The 26,216-nt window shown below is 40.4% G+C and overlaps 1 protein-coding gene across 3 annotated transcripts in view; it reads right to left on the bottom strand.

Annotated features, from left to right (window-relative positions):
* Positions 1–26,216, bottom strand: part of opcml (opioid binding protein/cell adhesion molecule-like) — a 239,642-nt gene that overhangs the window by 141,842 nt on the left and 71,584 nt on the right. For 2 of the 3 annotated variants that reach the window (XM_078286429.1, XM_071924505.2), the window contains exon 1: positions 2,442–2,599. In XM_078286429.1, coding sequence (XP_078142555.1) covers positions 2,442–2,599 — 158 coding nt within the window. Of the gene's footprint in view, positions 1–2,441; positions 2,600–26,216 lie in introns of those variants that run through there. The other variant, XM_071924507.2, reaches the window with a different exon arrangement.

Here is a 26,216-nt window from a genome sequence, read left to right as displayed (position 1 = left end):
TAAGCCTATCTGCCTCTATTGGCTGTTAGGATGCACGGCAATGTCTACAGACACACTGAACCAGGATCATTACTGGCCTCCTCTCTGCAGCACTGCTGAACTGTGTAGGCTGCTTCACATCTATGACACTGTGTGTCCTTGTTTCTTTTGGCAACATTTTTAGTGATAAGCAGTCATTGCTGTAGTGTTTTTGCACCGCACTTCCCAGAGATCCCGAGGAAATCAGACAGTATGGCCAGGACTAGGGCTGACTACCGCCACTCAGTGCTGTTTTGGTTATGACCGAATCACGTCCGTACTTCCGACCACTGCAGTTGGCCGATTGGACAAATACATCGGGGATCGGTGACAGGCTAGCTTGTGGAGAGAATCTCAGGCCAAGGTCCATTCAAAAATCTGGCAATTTGTTACTGCCTTGCTTATCGCCAAAATACATACCTCAGAAAATTTAACTTGCAACATTTTTTACTAATTGGTATGGTAAATTCAGCATGTATATAATCCACCAAAAAGCTTGCATTTTAATAAAATCTCAACTTTTATATTTGGTTCACCCCTGCTGGCTCAGCAGTGTATTTTGGTGAAAGAAGACTCTGGGGAAAAAAAATTACATTTATCTAAATAATGCAGTTCGATGGGTACTATGTATACCGAATTGAAGAGTGGCGATTAAAATACATAAAATGTGTTCAGTCATGTCTTATGAGAGATGTTATTTTGCCAGTAAGTGAAAATAAGCATGAAACTGATGGATTTTTGAATGGAGTTTGGCATGAGTTTCTGGCATGAGTCATTATACACTACCTGGGTAATGTATTACTATTTCGTTAAAAATACGAAGAGGGGATCTTCGTAGGGGGAGAACCCCGACTGGTTATAGCTAGCTTGCTAAAGTGGCTAAGTTTCTGTTGTAACAGCAGACGGGGATGAAAACAGCAGCATAGAGGAAGCTGGCAGAGGCCTTATCCCAATGGCCAACGTCCTGTCAGATTAGGTAACTAGTTGGAAGGAAAAACAAACTTGTACTACACCTTCATGTCTCAGTTTGCCCGAAATAAGTACACAATGTCACAGAAACGGCTACATTTTGCTAAAATTGCAGGGTGCAATATTTGTGGCAATAAAATAACTGCTAAGTCCAGAAACACCTCGAACCTAATGAAGCACTTAATAGTATAACAGCAAATGCAAAAGCTTTTATGAACTGGGGATAGGTCACAATTGTGTTACATCAATCAGCAATAGAGAGTAGCAAAATGGGCATTTATTTATGTGAATTTATCTCGGATTATTACTTTAATATTGATGAGTCAGAGTAGGTGCCTGACAATTTAGAACAACCTCTGCTGAAGATGTTTTTTTTCTGCTGTCATAGTTTCCAAGTCCTTTCCCAGTTGTACCATGTATACTTGCTATGGATAGTTCATGTGCTTGCGTGATTAGAAAAGCCTGTCTCTGTGCACTAAATTAGAGGCAGTGTCTCTGTGTGTGTGTGTGTGTGTGTGTGTGTGTGTGTGTGTGTGGGTGGGTGGCTGGGCGTAGGGGGGTGAAGTGTGGGGGCCCTGTATCACATCCTTTCACAGGGGCTCTAAATTTCTAGCAGCACACCTGGTCTTCCCTTCCAAAAAGGAGCTACAGCAATCCGATACATTTTTTTTACGAGGATACCATACAAATAAATATGAATGTTACAGCGAGGAGATAGGAGATTAAAAAAAAATACCATTAAGTATGATATGGTCACTATAAAACCACTATTGAGTGCCAAAGGCAATTTATAAGTCCCTACAGGATTATTATAGTGATTAAAAAAAAATACGATAAAGTATGATAAGGCCATTATAAACCCACACAAAAAACACAGACCCACTTCATGTCCCTGTAGGAATATTACAGAGACATAATAGGGATTTTCATGAGGGGTTTAACTGATGAAAACTGATACAAAAATAGACCAGATGCAGCTTCTTCCAAAACATTTCAAGAAGTGTAGCCTGAAAATAAGACAGGCATGAAAATGGAATTGATAATTACATTTGTATCACATAGGCTAATCAATACGTACCCAACCCCTCCTCGTGCAGAATTTGAGTATCTCAGCTCTGTGCATCCTCAACAAGACATTAACCGGATCAATAACATTCAAGGGCAACGGGCGAGAGAAGCTAAACCCTGAGTTTTGTATGCTGTGCCCTAACTTGCGAGTGAAATGTATGCAATTTCACTGGTTACTAATTGAGAAAAAATAAAAAAAACAATCGTTGTGCATTGTGTACAGGTTATAATGACCTATAAGAACTCCCGGACCATTGCACTTGGCCAGATTAGCTGTGTTTTATCCCCCAGTGCAAGCTTAAAAACACGAGTCAATCATGACGCACAGGGGGGAATGATATTGGTTATCTATTATGGAAATACAATTAAAAAAAAGAGAGACTTACTTCAAGACGGCGCTTTCCCCCTGTCTGACGGTGATGTTGTCCTTTAATAAAGAATCCCCGCTTCTGGCCGGAACTCCTGCAGGTACAAGGAATAACAATTTGAGTCCGAGGACAACAAGGCATTTCCCTGGCACCGCCAAATAGCCACAAATTCCCATTTTCCCCGTCTATGCGCAACTTCCACGAAAACTTGAACCGTCGGATATTCCTTTGCGTCTCGGAGCTGCGGACCGCGAATTCCACTCCACAAAATGCGGTGGTGTAATTGCAGGTCGACCCGACGGTGCCCCAATTAAAAATAGGCTGTGTTATGAAATACTGTCCGCGGTGCGAATGCAGCAGAGACACAGAAGAAGAAAAAAGTGTCTGTCCGCCCGTCCGCTGCTCTGGGAAACTGGCTTCCAAAAGGAGGGAAAAGCACCGTGTGTCTCTGAGAAATGCGCACTGTCTCCTCCGCTTCAAACTGTAATCGCCGTGAAATGGATGCTCGCTCTGAGATGCATCAGCCAAGTCTCCTTGTGTGTTTTCTCCTCAATATTTTATTTTCTTTTTTTTTATATATATATATATATATATATATATATATGTAAATCTCGGAGTGAGACTGTGTAGAGCTATTCACACTAAAGACAAGAAAAGGAGAGGGCTAAATTCGCTGTAGTGTCTTTTTTATTCGTTAAGTACAGCTCCTGAAGTACTCCTCTCTCTCTCCCTCGCTCTCTCTCTTCGTCTCTCTCCCCCTCTCTCTTCGTCTCTCTCTCTCTCTATCTCCCTGCTTTAATCTCCAGGTAGCATTACTTGATGAGACTGTACTGTGGTCCTTATGGTCTGCACTCTGCAATGCCCTCATATGCGTAGGGTTAGAGTGTGGTGGTCGCTCCCAAACTAGGGTCTGAGGGACCTCCGGGGGGGTCCTTGAGGGGGGGCTCCGAGGGGTCCCCAGCAAAATGAGGGATCATTTAAATGTCAGTTAGTCCACTCATTACAATTTAGCAAGGAGTGAGAGTTCCCAAACACTTTCATATCACAGACCCCCCCCCTCCCATATGATATGATTTATTCACAGAGAGCTCCCATATGGCAAGATTACTGTTGTTGATTTAGTGTTGAAGAATTGTGTAACTGTCTACACTTTACGTGAGGGTGGGGGGGGGTTAATAGTGGTGAGATTGAAACCCATTATTAGAACAGGCACTCTTATACATTAGGTAATTGGGATCATTTCTAGCGCAGTGGTTCTCAAAGTGGGCGACCGGGGACGAGGGGGTTTCGGGCCAAATGAGAAATAGTTTAATTTCACTATAATTTAATTCGCTAGAAGTCAGCGCAATCAGAGAATGTTTCAGGACGACTATTCTAATCATAGGTTTCGCTCTCGCCACTATTATCTCCTTGAACAGTGTAGCACTTACACCATTCAATATTACATCAACAACAGCTACCTAAGACGGTAGACAAAATCTTTTCAAATGTGGGGTCCGTGGTTTAATGTGTATCTATTCAGGGGTCCTGCTGAGTTAAGCAGTGCGTTAGAGCTCAGCGTGTCTGTCCTTCATTTGTTTCAGGACTTGTCAAGAATGCAAGAGGAGTAGAGTGGAATAATACACTGAATGATTCACTCCCAAACGTTTTGGTGTAAAAGAGCCTGAAATAGACACAGATTAGGCCTGTTTGATGAAATGTTGTCCCTGTGACCCCCGCCTAGGAAGATTTTTGTTGATATGGTTAATTAAGAGTTGCATAACCCTCCCTCCTGTAGATGGGAAGAAAACAGGAGCTGGCAGCCTTTGATAAGAGAAGCCATTTTCATTTGGGCTAACTTCTAGTAAATTAAATGATACTGAAATGAAACTATTCCACATTTTTAATTTTCATTTTTTCCCCACTCTGGGAGTCCCTGGGCCCCACTTTGGGAAGGTGTCATACAACGCAAGTTTCTTGGGAAATTAGGAGGTGGATGGCGGGGTAATTTAACGCAAAATTTTCAGATCAAGTGTCCTTTTGATGCTGATGGTGAGGAGGGGGGGCTCTTTTGGGAAAGGGTTAATAGGGAGAGGCCCGAACTTTTGCATTTACTTTTTTTACTATCCTTCTTCTGCCTATGCCGCCTCTCCCCTTCCGTATTTGTATTCATGGAGGGGACGCCGGCCACTAGGGATAAGAGTGGCACTTTGCTGTGCATCTAACAGCAGCACTCACAGCTACTATGACAGCTTTTCAGTCTCATGAGAAGACTGAACAAGATAATTTCTTTACCTTAACATCAATTTGGTACGCTGTTGAGATATTACATGGGAGGCAACAGTGAGAATACGCTGGTAGCTTTAGATGCCATCGCTGGGGGAAGGATACAAGAGACACCCGGCATTGCTCTTGCCTAGTATTGAATGTCTGTGTATGAGAGTGCAACAGTGTCACTATTGATGGCTACTGGATGCATGCTATAGTCTGTATTCTGTTGTGTGTTCATCAATCTTGTCTCACATACTTATTGACTTCGCAATAAGAGCCTTTCTTTTTGAGATAAAAACACTAAGTGCACCGCACATGATACAGTGCCAAAAAGACAATTATATCATTTAGCAGGTGTGAGGCTATTGCAAGGCTTTATTGCCAGCTTGCTGGTAGTTGCAACAGTAGAACACAAACATTTTAGCGCACAGGAAACACTTAGAGTGGACCCTGAGGTGTCATCAACAATAAAGGATATTAGTCCACTCTGTCCTGTGTGTATACCCCCATTTCCTCTATTTCCACAATTTTAAGGCCACAGCTAAAGACTATAATTCCCCTGATTGTAATTCCGGAAAATGTATAGTCCAATATGCATGAGGATTGATTAGATAAAGCCTAAGGTACAGAGGTCAGTGCTTGTTTTGACACGCGAGCAGCCCGTTAAATATACCGAGCTGTCGTTCAATTTATTCTAAGGTTGTTATTGAGGAATTATGATGATGTCTTGCGCCAGAGAAATTGGGCTAAGATAAGAGTTAATTAAAATTATATCTGCCTGGGATGCAACACAAGTCCTGACTATGTGCACAATTTAATGGTTTTTAAATTAAAACCTCTCGCTGACCTCAGCAAAATCTAAGATATGTGGTCTTAATTATAGTCGAGGGGACAGGGGGGGGGAGCAGCCGAATCACTTGTACACAAACACCCCCCGAGTCGATTAAGGTGGCAACATTCGGTCGCGCGGTTTTTAACACCCTTGTGGCTGCTGCTTGCAATGCACTGCAGGGATGGAGAGGGAATAATAACACGGTCAACAGACAGAGGGAAGAGTCACAGATACATATTCGCAGCAATCAGCTTGGCGCAATAGCGTTCTGAGGTTAAAAATAAGACTGCAATCCATTTCAATCCATGTCATGTGCATTATGGTGTCGACCCTCATTGTTCTGCCTACAGCGGGTCAGGTGCACCCGGTGACCTTGCCAGAGCTCCACCACGAGCAAGGGTGCCATGCATGCAGAAATGACAAATTAGAATGGCATTGTTTGGTGCACAGCCTTCATGAATCATTCTTGATGTGCAAAACACACAAGGATAGGGGAGAGGAAAGGAAAAGAAACCAAACTATGTGGCCTAGATCGACTATTTCCATGCAGCCGTTAGGGTTTCTTATTAGAATCAGTTTTAGCGGCCAAACCAGGAATTTGTCTTGGTGGTTTGCTCCTGTAGTTCACATTAAACATAACACAACATTATAAAAAAAATACAAATTAGGGAATAGGTCTCTTAATGAGGTACAGTAGCATACAAAGAAGTAATGCACAAATATAAGTGGTATATAAAAAAGAAACAGGACCCTTATCTATATAGTATGCACTTGGTTCTCTGTTGGAACCTGTGTGATTGCAGTGATGGTAAGCTATAGAGGTCAGCAATAGAGAAATAATAGCAATAATAATAACCACAGAAAGCAGGAATATACAGTATACAGGTCTATGGAATATTACACTGGGATCCAGAGTTTAAATAGGTTGAAATATCTAACTATACATCCAGAACAGGAGGTGGTAGTATTGATTTTAACATGCTGAAATGAACAAAGCCATTTCACTTCAAGTCTTTTTGACTGTTTGCCGGGGTATACGTTCCACCTCTTCCTCGCAGATTGTGGTTCTCATTTATTTCACTTATACATGCAATGACATTCTCATAATTTCCTGCTGAGACGCATTAACACCGGACCCTGGGTGGTTTATTCAAATAATCCATGCTAATCTTCATTCATATCATGCAAGGATGGGCACAGCTACCAGACAATAGGATAGTCTCTGGCCAAAGCGAGCTAATACCCGAGCAAAAACACGGGTAGGGAGCCGCAGATTGAATGAAGAGTGTTTACTCAATGGATGCAGTCATCTGCAGAGGCTCAGATTGCTTTGGCACACTAATGGTTCCTTATACAGCGCTTCCATGAGTGGCTGTGTACCACTCTTAGGTCAATCTGTTAGAAACAATTAAGTGCTTTGATAATTTGCCTTTACTGCCTGCAGTGCGTGATTGGCAGGGTTTTGTCTTTTGGAGCAATCTGATTGGGTTTGTTGTCTGAGGCTGAAGTTTCTTCCAAATCAAATAGCAACTTGACTTAGGTCTGCTTTATACAGTGTATGAGCCTAAATGCTTCTGGCATGGAGAGCTACACATGATTCCAGCCTTGATCCCAGATATCTACATCTGCCTCAGTCTTGACTTATCAGATTGCCTTAATCAGATGTTTGACTTGCAGTCGCAGCATATGGAACAAAAGGCTGTTTATTTTCTGTAGCGTTGGCCTTTCTTTGCTTTCAAGGAGCGGGGCCGGTCTGTGTCACATCCCATCTAATCCAGCCCTCCTAGTTCTCTCACTGCGTAATGCTGAACAATCTGTTGCAAAGTCAGTCAACGTATGCATGACATGAAGGCATGAATTATTTAAGAAGCTGGCACCTTTAAATGATTTGAATGTTCAGACATCCTGTGTTATCAATAGGTGTAATATTCTGTCCGCTCCCAGCAGGCACATGTTCAGCAGATATGCTGATACACTCTGTCAGAGGCTCTTCCACTGACCTCTGCATGACTTTCCGTGTGTGTGTGTGTGTCTGAATTTAATTCATGCACATAGGCGTGCCACTGATACACAACAAGTTAGTAGGGGTCTTCACCCTGTGTTCAATTTATACAACATTTTTCATCAAATCTTTCAATACTCCAACCATTTTTAGCAACTCTATTGACTACAAATAATGGACATAAAAGCTGGCTGAAGGTCATGGCTAAATCCTCCTGCATTAAAGCATCCAGCTTTTATGAGAGGCAAGCAAATATGAAAGGCATCAACAAGGATTCTGTGTGTGTGTATGTGTGTGTTTGTGTACACAGCCGTACTAGCATAGTTCAGAAGAGAATGAATTTGATCTTTGGAACATTTTATCTTCCCAATATTACATTTAAACTTTGTTTCAATGTCAGTGGAAAAAGGCGGCGGTTTATAGTTCCCTGTCTTGCAGCCATCCGTCTTGATACAATCAAATCTAGGATTGGCACTCCGCAAATGGTTTGGACAATAATGTCTTCAAGATGGCATTTCAACAGTTAGCTAGGGGGAAAAACGCCTAATAAGTTTTCGGAGCGTGCTAGGACAATGAGACAAGGCTAATGAAGAGCGAGATTATCGCCCAGTATTCAGTGATGTTTACACCAAAAACACTTTCACAACAACTTCAACAGTAAACTATCACTAACTCTCTCCTTCTTAACAAACGCAAGTCACAGTTTCTTTACAATATAACAGGGAATTTAGAACGAACACAGCATTCATTACAGCAAATCACTCTGCTAAACGTGTTTACAGTACAGACCCTGGGAAGACAGCCCCGTTGTGATTCTCAACGATAGCTCCCCAGGACAAATTCAACATGTCTGCTTTTCTGCATTTCAGACTTAATGTCAATTTCATCAACATTAAATTGTTGATTTGTATGTATGCAAATATAGCAGTCTTTAACCCCGGGGTTAGAAACAATTTGGATGGTGACAATAACAGTATCCAATCTGAATTGAGAGTAGCAGCTCCCAGTAATGCTTATTTAGGCAGAAACTGTCATCCCAGAGATGGATTCCGCTCACTTCAAGGTGAATGCATCTGACTGAGCAATTTCCATTCAAATATTACTCAAATGGAACTAATACCTTGGGATAGAATGAATCAACCACTCAGATCATATTTGACACTGACATATGGGTGGTGATTAGGAAAGTTGGGAAAATATCTACACGATAAGGGAATATTTAAAAAGGGGTTACGCACAATTTCAGATGGTTAATCATCCAATTTCCAGATCGACAGGAGCCAATCAGGAGGTGTTATCAATAATGAATTAGTTTTCAGGCCAGTACAGTTGCCCTAAAGGTGGAATGTGCTAACAAAGTATACACCTGTGAGGAGGTGTTTAGTTACTTTTCAATGCTGGATTTTGAGGCATATAGACTTCATCTTGCCGAGTGCCTCACCCTGTTTTCTTTTCTTTCTGTTCGGCAGATTCCCTCGGTGGCCATAAGCAAGTAAACCATGGAAGACCTCGGCATTTTGAAAATGTTAATGATAGCTGTGTATGTGCCATGCACCCTTGCCTCAGTCATGCTATGCTACTCATTCAGCACACTAATGACTGTGCTAATGTAGCCTCACATCTACTGTATGTGTAAATGAGGGTACTTGCTCCCAGTAAATGTGTAGGAAGATACGCTTTATTGTCTTAAAATGAAACGCAGTGCCACATAAAGCCACTGTCAATGTATGTCAACTACAGTACACCACTGTTCACTGGTGCTAATGATTTATCTTCTTCAAAACACAGTCCAGAGAGCATTATAATACACAGTCAATTTACAGGGGGTGGACAGCATAGCGTAAAAACACTTAACAATATATGAATCAAGAACCTAGTAAGAACTCGGCTCCCCTTTGCCTTCAAAACAGCTTCAATCTTCCTTGAAATGCCATCCTAAAAGTCCTGAACTGTGTGTAGCGGGATAGTGGACCTTTCCTCAAGAAAGAAAACCTCCAGTTCTGTGAGGGATGAAAGAGGTGGAAATCTACTTCCCATAAAGGTTCAATGATGTTTAGATCAGATGATTGGAGAGGCTGTGGACTGCAACACAGAAAACGCCAAATGCCTTGTAACTTAGGAATGAAATGTGGTTTGCAAGTTCACAGTAGAAGCCCTTATTATAATTAGTCCACACCCATGCTGGGGTAAAAGCCTTTAAGTAATATGCACACAAAGACTAATCAAAACCAGATGTTAACCAACACTTGACCATGGAACATGTATATCAGATTTGATGAAATCAAATTGACCAGGCGAAAAAGAACAAATTTGTGCTGCCTCCTATTGGTCAATTTTAAAACGTCTTGCAGAATTTTTTCTTGTTTCTGCCAAGATTTTTGATGATTGAAACAGTTGTGAAGTGGAAGGTAATCTTTCAAAGCTATATTGTTTACCTTTATTTTTTGCTGGTTTATAGAGCATTTAATTACGTTGTTCTAATAATCCTATTCATTTTTGCGTGGAAAGGTTAAAAGGTATTGCTTTTTAACATCAGTAAATCATTCCCACATTAATCAGTATAATTACCATAAACAAACTTGGCAGCCTCTACCGGCCTCTACACTGCATTTTACATTGTGTGCTACCAGGTGGGATTTGGTGGGAAATCTGCCCAACTTCTTTACAGCACAAAGGGACATTGCTTTATGGCACAAGTAATACATAACAATCCAGTTCCTCAGCTTACCTGGTCTGAATGTTATAAGCTGCTATAAGCTCTTATTCTTCTTCTTGCTCTTCAAAACAAACAGAGTGATGCCAGGGAGGGGTTCAAATAGCTTTGAAAAGGAAAACAACAGGGTTTATGGGAAATGTGGTCTTCATTTTTAGAAACACCAGAACCAACACCCCCACTGGCGTGATATACAGTAGGTGCTACCTATTGTACCTGCCTACCACCATCTTCCCCATGGTCTCATTTGTTTTATAATGTGTTAAATTCGATAAAGATATCACAGTTAATTTGACAATGATACGTTGATTGATTAAAAACTGTGACGCACGTTTATAACCATAGGGGAAAATCTTATTTTAGTGGAAAGTGGAAATCCATTGTGGTGGACTTTGATAGTAAGATCGCTCTCTATGTGCTCCAATTTTCATAACTGTATTATAAGATCCAAAGTGTTCATACTTTTTGTTTTACCTTTTATTTTAGCTCCCCCTTCAAGGCAACTGGAGGTGAAGTCATGGATTCACTTTTGTCCGACAGATAATTCTATTATTTTCCTGGCTCTATCTTCTTGGTTGCAAAAATGTGCTGGTGAAGACAGAAAGTATGCACACATGCACACATGCAGACATGAATAACATAATACATCTTTATGGACGTGAGATGTTAGCAAAGTATTCCTCCTCTTTCAATAACGCTCCCTTTTCCCTCAATGGAGCGAAGGGGTCACGCTACTGTCGATACACCCAATCATGCCTATCATATGCACACACACACACACACAGACACACACACCACAACACATATTGCTGGGATATTACCACAGGCAACAGACATGCTGACATGATTCATCTCTTGTGATTAATTTCTCTCTCTCTCTCTCTCTCTCTCTCTCTTTCAAACAACAAAATAATAAACTCTTTTCCAACTAAAGATGAAGTGAGAAAGGACTGGAGTTATTTTACACTGCTGGCGTTCAGCGATATTTGTCCTTTCAAAGGAACATCTTGGCAAATGATAAATCACTGTATCGCGATCACTTACACCACCAATTAAGTAGATTAAGTCATTACGCAGAAGTCATGAGACTTGCTTGCAGAACTGGAATCCAATTCCTCCTCTTTTTTTTATTTTTTATTTTTTTTAACCTATTACCATATTTAATTAACGTAACTCAATAAAGGTGATTGCTTTCCTGCATATTTCACAACGGCGCTGGTAAATGGCTCGCTGGGGCATTTCGATTCAGCCAGCATTGTTTTCTTTGGCCAACCAATTTCTGCGCTCACTGTATAAAAGTCTGGAGGGCACAATTACAACTGGCAATGGAAAGGAAAATGTTGGCATTGAGAAGAAAAATGAGGTTAAATCTCACTCATTTTTCTTATCTGTGGAAGTCCAAGAAGCCTGAGAGGGTACAGTATTTCCCCTGATAAAAGCTAACACGATATTCCACTCACATAAAAAGCAACGCTAAAGTACATAACGGTCTTTACTATCTCAACTTGGTGTTCCTCATGGGTTGTTTTTATTTGCCTAGCATAGGGCCAGGACATTTTCCTGCTGCGACATCACCAGGCATCTCTGAATCGTGTAGATATGAACATGTAAAAATTCAAAAAGTATTATTATTATTATTATTCCTATTCTCACAGTAGTAAAGGCACTAGCAGATAAGACAGTGCAGGTCCCACTGATTGAAGACATTTGCAATGGCTTGACTCGATTAATTCCAGACACTAGATCTTAATTAACTCGGCATAACCATACAGATGATTTGTGTGCCGATGGGATTTGGTCAATGGGGATGATTGCTTGAAGTAGATCTGCTCATTCAATATTCATTATCTCCCCGTCCTATTTTCTCAAGGGGCAGGGCAGGTCCTTCCCAAGATCAAGATATCTTCCTTATGGCTTCAAATGCATGAAGAGGTCTGTTTTAAACACTTCATATTAAATTAATAAAAAAAATAAAAAAAGTGTGAACTATTTTAAAAATTAATCAGTCATGAAATGTTTTCGATTTAGCTGCGATCAACTAGTTGCTGCCATTCCTTTGAACCTTCTCCTTGAATCAAGCTTGCAGTAAACACATCCAGCCGTTTCTATATTACTGTGAAAATCTGTCTCAAAAGCTCAAATTCTTCCTCGAGTCTCACGTGTCTGATTTCAGGGCCAGTGTGTTTGCTCTGAATGGTATTACAGAGCTAAGAATGCATCGGGGCTCTTTCAATTTTCTGTATGTCTGTAACATGGATGAGTCAAAAGGCCTGGAGGATGGATTTATTATCCTTATCAAAAGCCAAAGAGGAGACAAATATAAACCATTCTTCTGCTCTTGGCCCCTCAGTGGAAAGCCCTGGGGAGTGGCATAAAGACTGCTAAAATGATGATGTTTAAAAGTGTGTTGAGGAGAAAAACTGTCGCACAAACCCATCATAATATGATCGGGAGGGGGGCAGAAAAGGCTCATCTCCAAACCGGTTATTGTTTGGGATGTTCCGTCCTGGTTGGACAAACCCTGTTGTGTAACACCGCTGTGGTCCTGCACAGCGTTACTTATTCTATGCTTTCTGTGCGTTAAAGTCACAAGGGAGCAGCATTTGGATGGTGTCTTGCTTCTGTAATTCGACGTGTTTTCAATTGAAATGTTTGAGAGGGACAAAATGCAGGGATAGACTGATAAAAAATGGGTGGGTTATACCATATCAAACATGGAAAGATAGTTGGCGAAGCAGGCTGCTGTGCGTATAACCCTGAGCTATCACAAATTCAGGGTTCTTCAAAATGAATAAATTCCAGCCACCGGGACACAACCACGGTGTCTTAGGAAAAGGAAACAGGATTTTTTGGGGGTAAACACCCAAAAATGCACCGCCGCACCGTGGTGCCACTCGTGTCACTTTGAAAATTGTCAAGTTGCAGGTTTTATATGATGGGAGAGGCAGAGGGGGAAGGCTTGTACAAAAATCAGTGGTGGTATTATTGGTTGGAAATTTTGTAAAATTTACACCTACTGGTACACAATGAAGTAACCACTAAGTATACGCTGTTTTCCAGGAAGTAAAAGTAATGGGATTTTGATATAAAATACAAATTTTGTATTTTTCTTTTTTTTTTTGGACATTCAGTGTTAAATAAGTGTGCATTATGATATGGAGAATTAGCTAACAAGGTGTAAAAGGGGTAAGATGCCTGGAGGAGTGTAGAATAGAGCAAGATTTCTGTCCCTAGCCTAGCTATGTGTGTTGTGTTACAGCGCGAGAGTTGTGTGTCAACCCAAAGAAACTGTTGAGGTGCACAGCATCGCTCTTGTGAGTGATGACCATACGTTACACTCTGTTACAGGAATGTCAGTAAAATATTGGGGCAGTTTCTATAAACTGATTGTAAAGGCTGTGTGAACTCATCCAGGCCTCTTCAAAGAGTTGGATAGCTCTCCAAATGCAACTTGATGGATGACCACACCGTTGGCTGTCAGTTCTGCTTGCTTTAAGAGCCACTGTGTGCAGTGATTTGAGCTTATAATGCTGACTTCAAATCTTGTTATAATGTTGCCTGGCAATACTCCCTATAATTTTGAAATGTCTGCAGTTTTATGTTGTAAGGCGTCTTGACATTTTCTTGTAAATATTGAAATTGCGCAGCCACGGTGCATGCAAGTGCTAACAGAAAGAGTCTTCTTCAGCAAAGGTGTGAATCCTTTACATCCTTTACACCCGTAAATACAATCTTATAAAAGTTCCATCTGGAGCGAGGCTCACACTTACTGTATTCTTACTAGGGCATAAGGAATCTAATAAAATCTAGCCAGGATGTTGTGGTAAGAAGAAGAAATCCTATTTTAGATAATTGCCTAGTGGATATTGACATGTGCTCTGTGCACTAAAAGAAAGAAATCAAGTTTTCAAAGGAACATTTTGGCAGAGCCCAGAAGGCTGAGGATATGTTCGCCTGCACTCTACTTCATTTTCTAGGTGAACTTAAGAGAGTGAGATGCCAGTGTATAGCAGCCTTTGCAATTAACTGAAAAGTGAAGAATGTTTCTTTACACCGAGCAATGACAGTGTCTGCAAGGATCAGAGTTCTTTGGAAATCATGTCCTTGCTTTTATTTCTCAATAAGAGCCCAATCAGCTGAGGGCAGTTAAGACCACAGAACAAAGTGACTTTGCAAAGTGCCAAGTTTTGTGTTACTTTCTGAGGTTGTTATTGCAGCGCTCTTTCTCTTCTAAATGATCTGCCACTTACACATCCTCTCTCCTCACTCGCATTCGTTATAAGTAAAAGATACATTCGCTCACAAAAGGGTTGCATGGTAACAATATTAGCACTTGTAAATCTCAGAAAAGTCATAAAGCAGCAGAGAAGGACTGGAGGTGGAACTGCGAGGTGGGAAGACGTGTTAAAGAGTGAGTGTTAAAGATCTTACTTTGGATTGGTACAGTATATGGTATTTATAGCATTTATAGTTTTTAAACACACTCAAGATTATGAACACTTAAAGAACTTAAACATGTATACATTGAGATGCATTTCCTCTACCTTACAACAGGCCTGGACACAGCTATTTGTGAGAATTCATACACAGTGTATAGCCAATTTCCAGGCACTGTGGCTGCGTCACTGCAGCACCAAATATAAAATCATGGGGGTTGGGTGGATGGGTCAGTGACGGTGGTAGTTATGGGTGGATGGGTGGGGGGGGGGGGGGGGGGGGGGGGGAGTATATCTTGCTTAAGACATACGATGTATTACAACTTTTCAGATATCATTCCATAAACATATATTTCTCTGTCAGCGGAGAGACAGCGAGTCCTTGACAGTATGTCTTTTGACATCAGTGCAAGCCGCTCGCCATAAATAAGTAAGGTCACCAATGATCTAACTCAACGCCGGCGCCTCTGACCACTGGCAGCCGGGATATTTGCTTCCTTTGTCCATAAATATCCCAATCCTCCTTCATTCAACAAGACTCTCTCAAGCCACCTGGTGATTAATACCCGGCCTAACCCTGAAACGACTGAACTGGCAATGATGACTAATGTCACACCGGGAAGGACTCGCAGCGCCACGATTCCTCTCTGTCATAAAGTTTGCCTCGCCCAGACGACCCTCCCCGGAATTTTACCGCGGTGGTCATTTTTGACATGTAGCCATTTTGGGTTTTTATCTCGCAACATTTATAAACTTGAAGGAACGTTATACGTTTTACTCCTTTTATTTTATTTTTTATGTCACAATGTGCTTGACAACGTGTAGTAAATCAACGCAATTCAGTTTTAATGCGCCGGTTTGTTAGTTTTCGACACACACACGAGGGAGCCTTGGTGCTTCGTCCTCCCGCGTTCAGAAGTTGCAGAACCCTCTTTAAGGATTCGTTTCTCGGCCTTCTTATTCTCTTTAGCCGTCTCATTCCCTAATTTCTACCCTTGACATAACCAGGCCACAATATCCCATACTTTAAATCTATAAACAATTACTGTACTTGCTCTAGCATGGCTCTAGCACAAGGACAAAAGCAGCATTTGGGCTGAGCACACTCAATATCAGGACAGTACTTTGCAATATCAGAGTGAGCAGAAAGAGATCTGATGTTGTTGTCTTAGCAGTATTATTTATTAAAGTGTATTGTTAATTGGGCACTGCTGAATACGATTTGGAAAGAATACATGTTTTCCAATTTAAATTACAATCTGAATCACCTGTAATTAATTCTTCGTGTTTCGGATGAATAAGTATAGAGAAAAGGCTGTCATGATTACTTGTCAAATTAGCCCTCATTGACATTAATTGGATACACTACACCCAGCAGTAATTATTATTCAGGTTTGTTTTTTTTTTTGTGTCTTGCAGAAGTGTCTTAAGATGTGGGCTAATTTCATGTACATAGATATGCCACCGATATTAACAGTCCAGTGGAAATTTTTAATTTAATTAGATACAGTGTATTCACTTACGACTACAGTTAGATGAAAGAAATGATATTTCCTACCAGTAATTAGTATGCATTATAAGGCATTCTTCTTCCTTCCTTCCTTCTCATGCCTCTCTAAAAGTGTTTCATCTTCAAAAGGCATCTTTTGCGACCAGTGATAGATAATGCCTATTAACGGGAGACACTATGGGACACATCCTTCAGTGGGACAGAAGAAAATCTCTCGGCAAATATTCCCACAGTACAACAAGACTTAAGACTGAGTAAACGATGTTGAACTTCCAACAGTAATGTGGTTGGTGTATCACCAATTCCACCCTTGGCGAAAGCACTGAAGCTTGCTCAGATAAGCGACTGTCATTTGAAATACCGCTATCTACTGACAGTTTGTGAGGCTCAGCGAAAATAGGATGCGATGCTGGCGTTCTTAGAGAGGACTGATTCACTCTCTCTTATCAATGACTGGACAAACTGACAACTTGCCCATGTTAAAGCTAAGGGTCAGAGTCAATCAAATTCACTCTTTTGCAACAGGCCACTCAAGCATGTTGTCATTTTATTTGCCCTAATAAGTGCTTCTGGATCAGTGCCCATTCCTCCACAGGGAAATGAGGGTTTAAAAAGTTCGCTCCTCTCAGCATCTCTGGTTAACGCTTTTTACCTCAAGGCGTTTTACGATGCAGATTCCTGTTTGGGGTTTGAAGTAGCAATGTAAAAATGTAAAAACTGTTGCTTGATACCATGAGAGCTAAACAAATTGACCATAAAGTAAAATAAGGTCAGTCTAAACTCACTATTGAGTACCACAGTCATATTATAAGTCCCTATTGGGCTATTATATGAATATTGCAGTCATTTTTTTTGTTAGGGACATTCTTGCGGGCACAATATTGAGATAGTTGGTATTCCTGAGGGAAAAGAGGAGGGTAAACCGCCGGCATTCATTTCCAAGCTTCTAAAAGAGGAACATTTCTTAAAGCCTGTTATCGCTGACCGTGCCCACAACTCCCTCCAACCAAAGCCAGTATGAGGCGCTAAGCTAAGGGCTACCGTATTCTGGGTCCATCAGTAATGTCATGGTGCAATGCAGATCGAATGGGACAGAGTGCTGTACCCTGCCAAGCTCCACATTCGACCTCTGGCTTCCGGAATCCCAAAGAGGTCAGGTCAACATAACAGCGGCCAAATCTGGACACCCTTGGCCAGTGACATGAAATCATACTTGAGAAGCCACAGATTTGCCCACTATTAAAATGATACCAGTCATTTTAAATCATCTTGCTAATCCATATCCAGCTAACTCTGTTCCTTGAACGCAGGAGGCGGATTGATTTGTCAAACATGGATGCAGTTATTTTGAATTAACTGCATGTTCCCGTTTTGAAATAAACATGAGTAGAGAGTCGAAACCACGATCAATCATAATTGGCTGGCGCGGCACCACGGCTACAGAGGCACTGCAGCCGAGCAAGAGTTAATAATTGAAGGCTAGGAACATATCTTATCTAAAACATATCTTAACTAGGTGGCACTCAGTAGAGCGCACACCTCCGCCAACTGTCAAGATATGCCAGTTCCACATGTCAGATTTTCACCAAAAGTTAATCATTTCTTCCAACATGTTTCACATCAGGGGATGCACACATTTTCATGACTGTACCTGTTCAAATTTCAGCCACTTGTATGCATTTTAGTCGATAATCGCAACACTTCCTGGCCAATCAGCAGTATATCTGTTCAGTGGTCATTAGTGCTGCCCTTCTACCACTGGACCAAGTTTTGGAAAAATTGGCAGGGCGGATATGTCTAAACCAGAAATGAGCGCTCCAGTGCCCCCATGTTGTTTGATTGGGCCAATAATGAAGGGTTTGCCTCTTCTTCTGTCTGCTGATAGGCCACAAAGTTTGATGGTGTTAACCTGAATCCGTTCAGAAGTAATATGCCATTTAGTGAGAAGCCACGCCCCCTTTGGCCAATTAGTGTGAAAAGTTAATCACTTCTTCCTTGCCCCATGACCAACCTTTTGTGAAAAAGTTACATGGATCTGTTCGGAAGTTATACGCCTTTTAGTGAGAAGCCAGTAAAAGACTAAAACAACAATAACAGGAATTAAACATAAACTGCAATTGGGCTTGACTGTATGTCCGATAATGTAAATAGAGGTTCAACTCAGAGGTTTTATGCACTGCATTGGTAATCATCCATCACACAAAACACAGACATAGGTTACATGAATAGATGCATGTTTAAGAGCTACTTTGAAAATGTTAATCAGTGGTTTGTTTGCAGCTATTCCAACTAAGTTGACGGTTTTAAACAGCTTGATTGCCACAGTGGATCCATGCCTCAAATTTTTTCATCTTCTGCTAGTGCCCATAGATTAAGTGGAACAATACTTTCCAAGGTGGGCTACCAGAAAAAAACATGCTTTCTGTTTCATGTCATGACTTCTTTGCCTTCGTATTATGAAGAAGAACAGCACACCATGCTGTGTAATATGTGTTATACTCATAAAACTCCTACAGGCAGACAAACACATAGATCGATATATGCACACACACGTAGGGGAGCTCCGGTACGAAAGTAACACTTTTTACTTTTTCCCAGTTTACTCCGGTATGGTGAGAGTAATAAAGACGATATTATATAAGAAACAACATACATGTGTCCCCTTTCAGATGCAACTTTCCGTGTGTTTCTGAGTAAAATGATCTGGACATAAACAGACGGAGAACACAACTTGCGCTGTGTTACTTTCGTACCTCCCGTGTGGGACAAAAGTAACACGGCTGCGGTGCGAAAGTAACAGCTGTCAGAAAGCGTGTAAGATGCGTCTTGTGATTATTTTTTTGTGATCTAATACTGTTTACTTTTAACAACGAATCTTGCAGACCCAGTTTTATATTTGTGCCAATTCACCAAGCCAACATATTAGGCTACATAGCCTAAATATTCTTTGCATCAAATTACCAATGTTGCGTTAACACAATATTTTGATGCATGATACAAATGAATGGCAACAAGCATCCTATTTTCTCATTTTCTACCAAAGTATTTAGTGGCTGAGGTTGACAATTCTATTTCAATGAACTAATCAGGCTGAACTTGCAGCTTAGCTATGAAAATATATTGTAGCACTGTGGCGTGGCTAGTAGTCAGAAAGAAGGAGAGTGAGACAGTAATTCCTTTTGCTAGCTCAAGCGAGCCCAGATTTATTCCCTGCCGCAGCGAACAGTCTACCCGGAGTTGGAGGTGCTCCCAGAAAACAACAAAAAGGGCGGCCAGTCTCACTGTCTAGCCTGTTATTCTAATAAGGTAAGCTAACAATTTAGCAACTTTAGTAACCTTAGCAGCTCAGGAGAAAAACAATACCACACACTCTTCTTTCCTAGTCTCCACCTTCTTACCTGGGCCAGTTACCCACTACGGTGAACACGTCCCTCCAATGAAATATGCCGGCAACACATGAACACATAACATTTTGTACTTAGCCCCTTCCTGTCTCTAATAAATCCCCCCGCCAGCTTCAATGTCCATAACCCAGTGTTACAATATCATTGTTACTTTCGTCCCTCCGCTGTCTGCTCTCCATTCAGCCAGGACAGCATGCTAAATGTGGTAGCCTGTCTCTTGAAAACTATTCTGACATTGAGACAGTAAGTGTTAAGAAATCCACATAAAGTTGGATATTGATACTTGATTCCCGCTTCCATATTTTTACTTAACGCATGACAAATTAGATTTCTTCAATAACTTTGGGAAGGCAGCACCGATTCACATTATTTTTGCTATATGGATAGCTGTCGGAGATACACACACACTGACTTCATCATGTCACTTCTGCTCCTGTGTGCTTCGAGAAAAGGTCCGTGTTACTTTCGGCGCTCCCCTACTATATGCACACACACATGCCCTCACACATTCCCTTGGTGATCACTAATAACTTTGTTCAGCACCACTCACCACTTACTAACATACACTTTCACATAAATTGAGATTAAAGCAAAGCAAATTGTAACTCAAAAATTCTGCTATATCTCATCCTACAAGGCACACTAGAGCTAAGCAGATAAATAGAAAAATATGATCACATTCATCATACTGATATTACCCTAATTGCACGGCACTGGGGAAGGAAATTAAACCCACACCTATTTCTATGCCCCATTTGTCAGGAAGTGAATGGCAGTTACATATTTAGGCAATTCTGATGAATCGCTGCTGTTAAGGTGTAAGACTAAAACTGCTCTATCATTCAAATGAGACAGGCAGCAGGTTGCAGATGCTATAAAGGTAACTCGGCATTTGCAGAAACAAATAAAATGGCAGGTAAGTCCTCGAATGGAGTCTAGGATGTCTCTAGTGCAATGACCTTGGTAATATAGGCAAGGCTAAACTGGTTGCCAAAGATTCTGTCTGATTCAATCAACATCTTACAGACAATCAAGGACTTGTGTTTTTCAGTCTCCCTGTTTCAGCGTATTGCCGTTTTCTTTGTGAGCCACGCCGTAAGGGAAAATTCATACACATGTAGTGCATGTGAATCCCACACAAAATACCCATATTTGTATCTTTGAGACCCTGTGACAAAAAAATGTGAAATTAGAAGAGTCAATACAGATCTGTCTCTTCCATACTATAAAGAGAGTGGTGCCTGTTTAATCTCCCATTTGCACACATCTACAGACAGCAATATGAGATACAACTTAAATCTGATTGCAAATTTTTATTTGAAACAGCAATGGATCTTAATTGTCATGAAGTGGATAGCTACTCACAAAATATTGCACTTGGACAATGAAATCAAATAAGCCTATTGGAAAAATCTTAAATAATAACTGACTCTGAGCCAAAACAGATGCACTCTGGTCTGCATAAAGTTATTTACGGGAAGACAGAAGAAAAGCTGATGTTTCCGGCTTTCCCTCTACATGTCTGTCTTTTTTGCCCATATGGTCACTCTGAGCTGCAGCCTGGGAGGCTCCTTCCACCAACAAGCAGTGTTGGGGGTAACGCGTTAGTACTCAATTACTTTTTTGTGTTAACAAGTAACTCAACGCTCACTTCGATAGAAATATTAAAATTAAGGAGGAAACTGAAATGAGTCTCATCAGCGTTTTTATTGATGCATATAGGGGCAACATCCACAAGAAACTGGTATCAAGAATATACTCATGTATACAATCTTCTAAGAACCATTCCACTTTATATGTTAAAGCTAAATGGGAGAATGAAGCAAACATAACCCTAACAGAGGAAGAGTGGCTAAACATATGTAAAATACAATCCACCACCTCCAGTTCTGGCCCAGGGAAAGAATTCTCATGGAAGAATATTATCAGGTTTTTTATTACTCCAAGAAGAAAATATTTACAGAATGGTAGACCAGACTCTGGACATTGCTGGGGATGATGTAACAACTCAATGGCTGATCATTTTCACATATTTTGGAATTGTCCAGCAATCCAATCCTATTGGCTAGAGATAGCAACAAATAAATTCAATACTGGGTTTTGAGATTGATTATAGTTTTGGCACAATGTATTTAGGTAATATACCAACCAAATTTAACGCTCAGGACAAGTACCTTCTTAAAGTATTACTTGTAGCTAGCAAAAAAGCAATAACTAAGAAATGGCTAGACAAGGATCCACCAACAAAAGGAGAGTGGATAGCGATAGTAAAGGAAATGTATGATATGGAGAAACTGACCTTTTCTCTGAGACTTTGTATCGATACATTTTGGTCGAAATGGTTATTGCATATAAATATGGATATTACTTTTTCTCTCCTCCCTTAACTTTATGTATGTGGTTTACCAGTATTATCAAATTTATAATTTTCTTTTTTTTTTTTTTTTCTTCAAAAGGGGTTTGTATGTGAACATGTTAGATAAATGTCATAAGACAATAGTCATTTTAACTTACTTTGAGGACTAGGACTGAGACTGATATGGACTTGAGGTGATCCTTACTTGATGCCCTGTTGATGTTTTCTCTTTATGAATCTCTTTCTTCATGGGACTCTGTGGTCGGGAAAGTAACCCTTAACACAAAGCTAACTACTGATAACATATGAGCTGTATTGTATTACCCCTGGTGACCTATCTGTTCAGTTCTCCTGTGTATTTGTGTTCCACTAAAACAAAAACTACAAAAATAAAGTGATAAAAAAAAAAAAAGTAACTCGCATTCGTTTTTCAATTTATGTAATCGTCATTAGTTTCTTGCTTGCATTTCATTACTTTTATTTTTTTTGCTTTCAAATGGTTACATTTATAGTTAGTGCAGTGGAGGCTTGTAAGATCTGACTAGCTTTCGGAATTAGTCTGGTTCCAGACTCCTGAATCTCGTCCCGCCCACTCTTCAGATTTTGACGAGCGATTCAGAGTGTCTGGTGTTGCTCTAGTCAACGGCGTGTTCTAGCTCGGAGAAACGATTGCCAATCAGCGCCTTTGTGGGCGGGACTAAAGTTTGAACAGTTCGCTCAGCGGTTTTTCATTGACGTTTCGGCAAAATAATATTTGTTGAAATCACCCCTTAATCAACACATTGTCTTTGCAAAGACAATTATTTGGGGAGTTGGTTAAAATGCAAGCAAATAGCTAGCGAATAGCTAATTTCCATAAAAGTATTATTCCCATGGAAATTTTGTATGTTAAAACTGTATAAAAAAAGTGACACTACACCTTCTGAACGCACAAGGGCAATATTAACCAAATAAACTTACGAACTTCATTCAAACAAATGTTAGGCTAGTCTAGTTAACTACAAACTTTTTTTTTTTGCCTTGCTGAGAAGTTTAAAGGTCACCATTGCGTCGTAACTCAGAAACTCAAATAGCAAAATTTTCTCTGAGTTTCATTCATGTGAAATTTCCGAGTAGGAAATTCATTTTTCCAATATATCCAATAGCACATTAATGCACAACTTTTCTGGATGGGTGAATTAATCACAATCCATTTAGCCAATTACAGGCATTCCTATGTTTTGGGAAAAATAAGGGCAAACACTGAGACAACGCAGTGCACACCATGCCATGCTGTATGGCTTATCAAAGGTTTACAAAAGCAAAGACAAAATAGAGAAAGCCTGGTATAACCTTGGGATGATTGTTGGTTTTCCAGGTCACTTATTTATTGAATTTATACTGTATAGTCTTTTTTCTATGAAGTAGCGCCGCTATGAACAAAGCCTTGTTGCCATGTTTTCTCCTTACTGAACTTCTGCTGCGCCCATCACGTTCACGTGCCAAAACAACCCAAAAAACAGATCAGTGTGGCTGCATAGTTCGTCAACTAATCATGCACACGATGCTGTCAATCATGGAGTTAGTAAACAAATATTATTCAGAGAAAATTAGTACTCGGTTACTACATTACTTGATATTTACATCCCTAGCATGCACACAAAATGTCCTTGGCAGCAAGAATATTTTGTAATTTTGAACTATACATTTTTGTGCAGTTTGATGTCGAGTTTGTTGTGTTGGTTATCAATACACAAGCACATTGAGATAACTTGGAATTGGAAAACAGCACAATGCAGCAATATAAATGTCATCCATTATTTTATGCATTTGCCCACACACAGCTGGCCCACTGTCTTTTATGACATTCAGAGCCTCCAGTGACCTCTGAAAACTCTGATTGGCTGTGCGATTTTTATCCAGAAAACCACATTAATCAGAATCAGAGTCACTTTTATTGCCAAGTACAATTAATGCATCAGATTGTTTCATTAAATAATCATCCTTTCCTGTTTTATGTATTTAACCAATTTATAGGAATATTTTGTTGTATTTTGACAGAACTGGTTAAGCCAGTTCCAAGGACAAATACAGCAGGAGGATGCAGCAACTCCTGCCCTGCTCAGCCCAAATCAAAAAGTAGAAACTAGAAAACAGCTTCCTGATTGGGTCGATGCCTCCCAACGTTTGAGTAATTCTGTGTCATTTTACAGCCTACTTTAGGATATTGTCAATGCCAGTGATGAATTTGCTTCTGTTTTTGATTGGGGGTGGAATCTACTACTGTAAGACGAACAGCTCCAAATTTTCATCAGCACTACTGTCTGATGCAGCAGCATCTCTGGAAGGATAAGGATTTCTCCCTTTTTATAACCACATCTCACACTGTGTTCCCATTTTAGATTTTCTCCCTTATGCTCCTGTATTTCAGAACGGATGTCATTGGTCGGAACTGGAGCAGTATGAACACTTATGAAATATAAAATAGGACTGGTTACTGGTGAAGACAGGGCTATTAAATATGTTGGCTATTTGTACAGGCCGCTATTACCTGAGAGGGAGATAACGCTAGAATTTTGTTTCATTGCAGTTTTGTCATTGAAGCTAGTGATGAGGGTGAAATCAAGCACAGTTCATTTATAAAATGGTACATAAAGTCTGTAGGCTATAACCCAAATAAACTATGTGCCAGAAAATCACATTGGAAGCAGCAGTTCCACAGTGTCAGACATCAGTATCCAAAAGATAAATCAATCAGCTATGCAAACTGGTATATCATCACTGCATAGGTCGGTATGGTGGGTGGCAGAAGCCTATAGATTAAAGAAGCGGGATTGTGAACAAAAGGTCAGTGGTTCAACTCCCCAGACCAACTGGGAAAATGTGGGTGGGGAAAGTGAATGAGTAACCTCTCCATCAACAATCACTGTTGAGGTGCCCTAGAGCAAATCACTTAACCTCCAAATGCTCCATGCTCTTAAAAACAATGTGCCATTTTAACACGCGTGTGTCTACTTTGGGACAACACACATTTGTGTTACTTTTCAACCCAACATATAAGAATGACAATACACTTATGTTGCTATTAACATATCTTGTGCTAAAAAATACCACACGTGTGCTATCCCAAAGAAGACACATAGAGGTGTAAACAAATTACATCATTTTAAGAATGCATTGGAGCTGTTTAGCAGACAAAAGTAGAAGACTGTGGGTGTACTGGGCAGCTCCCAGTGGCCAACAGTAGAAGACTGTGGGTGTACTGGACAGCTCCCAGTGGCCAACAGTGGAAGACTGTGGGTGTACTGGGCAGCTCCCAGTTGTGAATGAGTGTTACTATATAAATGTGGAGCAGGGCATTGCTGGAACAAAAAGCATGGTGCTCAGTACACTATCGGTGAATCTCTGTAAATAACGATAAAAAAAAGGCTGTCTTGATTCAGACAAACTAAAATGAATTTGTGAAATTAATAATGACTTTTTAAAAGATTTAGGGAATCCAGCTCTGTACTTTATAGTGACAAATAGACCTGACAGATACCCTCTTTGTTAATGATCTCAGTGATCATCTGGATCATCTGGTTGCATGCGTTAGAAATACTAAATTGTCAAATTCAAAACCCCAAATGGTAGCCTACTTAACAAAATTGTAATAAATCTGATGCATAGGTTGATTGATTACATTACTCAATATGATCTCTGGGGTATTTCCACTATCCTTGAAGGCGAGTATTAAGCTATTTGTTTAATCTACAGTAAGTCTGTACTGGCTAAGCATGCTCCTTTTAAAAGATTGAGAATCGAGGATAGAGACAATCCATCATACTCTTCTGAGCTTTCAGTGTTAATCAGAGAAGGAAACCAAGCGTGGACCAAGGCTAGACCGCTTGCCTGTTCAGCTCTCCTGATCACTCTAATAGCCCAGTAACTACTTCATCCACCAATATCGGTTTCCTTTTCTAGATCTACCATACAACCTCCAGAATAATGTTTGATGTTTTGTGCAAGTTCGATGTTTCAAAGTCTGATTATTAGGATTCTATTGAAATGTCATCTGTGTTTTTCTTCAGTTAAGCTCCCAGATTTGCACTAGCTGCCTTTGTTTCAGCTTCCGTTGCTGTATGTACAGCGGATAACAGTTAGCTCAATTAACTTTATTTCAGTGCGGAATAATTTCTATGCATGCAACATCTTCCTCTTTAACACCTTTGCATGCAGCTTAGCTTCGCACCCTTTGCTGTGTTAATGACTACACTGTGGTTTTCACACACATCACTGTAAATTGCATCAGAAATTAAAGTGAAAAGAAAG

This window comes from Centroberyx gerrardi, chromosome 11, assembly GCF_048128805.1.
Source record: "Centroberyx gerrardi isolate f3 chromosome 11, fCenGer3.hap1.cur.20231027, whole genome shotgun sequence".
In the NCBI taxonomy this organism is placed as follows: Eukaryota; Metazoa; Chordata; class Actinopteri; order Beryciformes; family Berycidae; genus Centroberyx; species Centroberyx gerrardi.
Note: the sequence above shows the minus strand (reverse complement) of the source record. Positions and strands in the feature narration are given on the sequence as shown.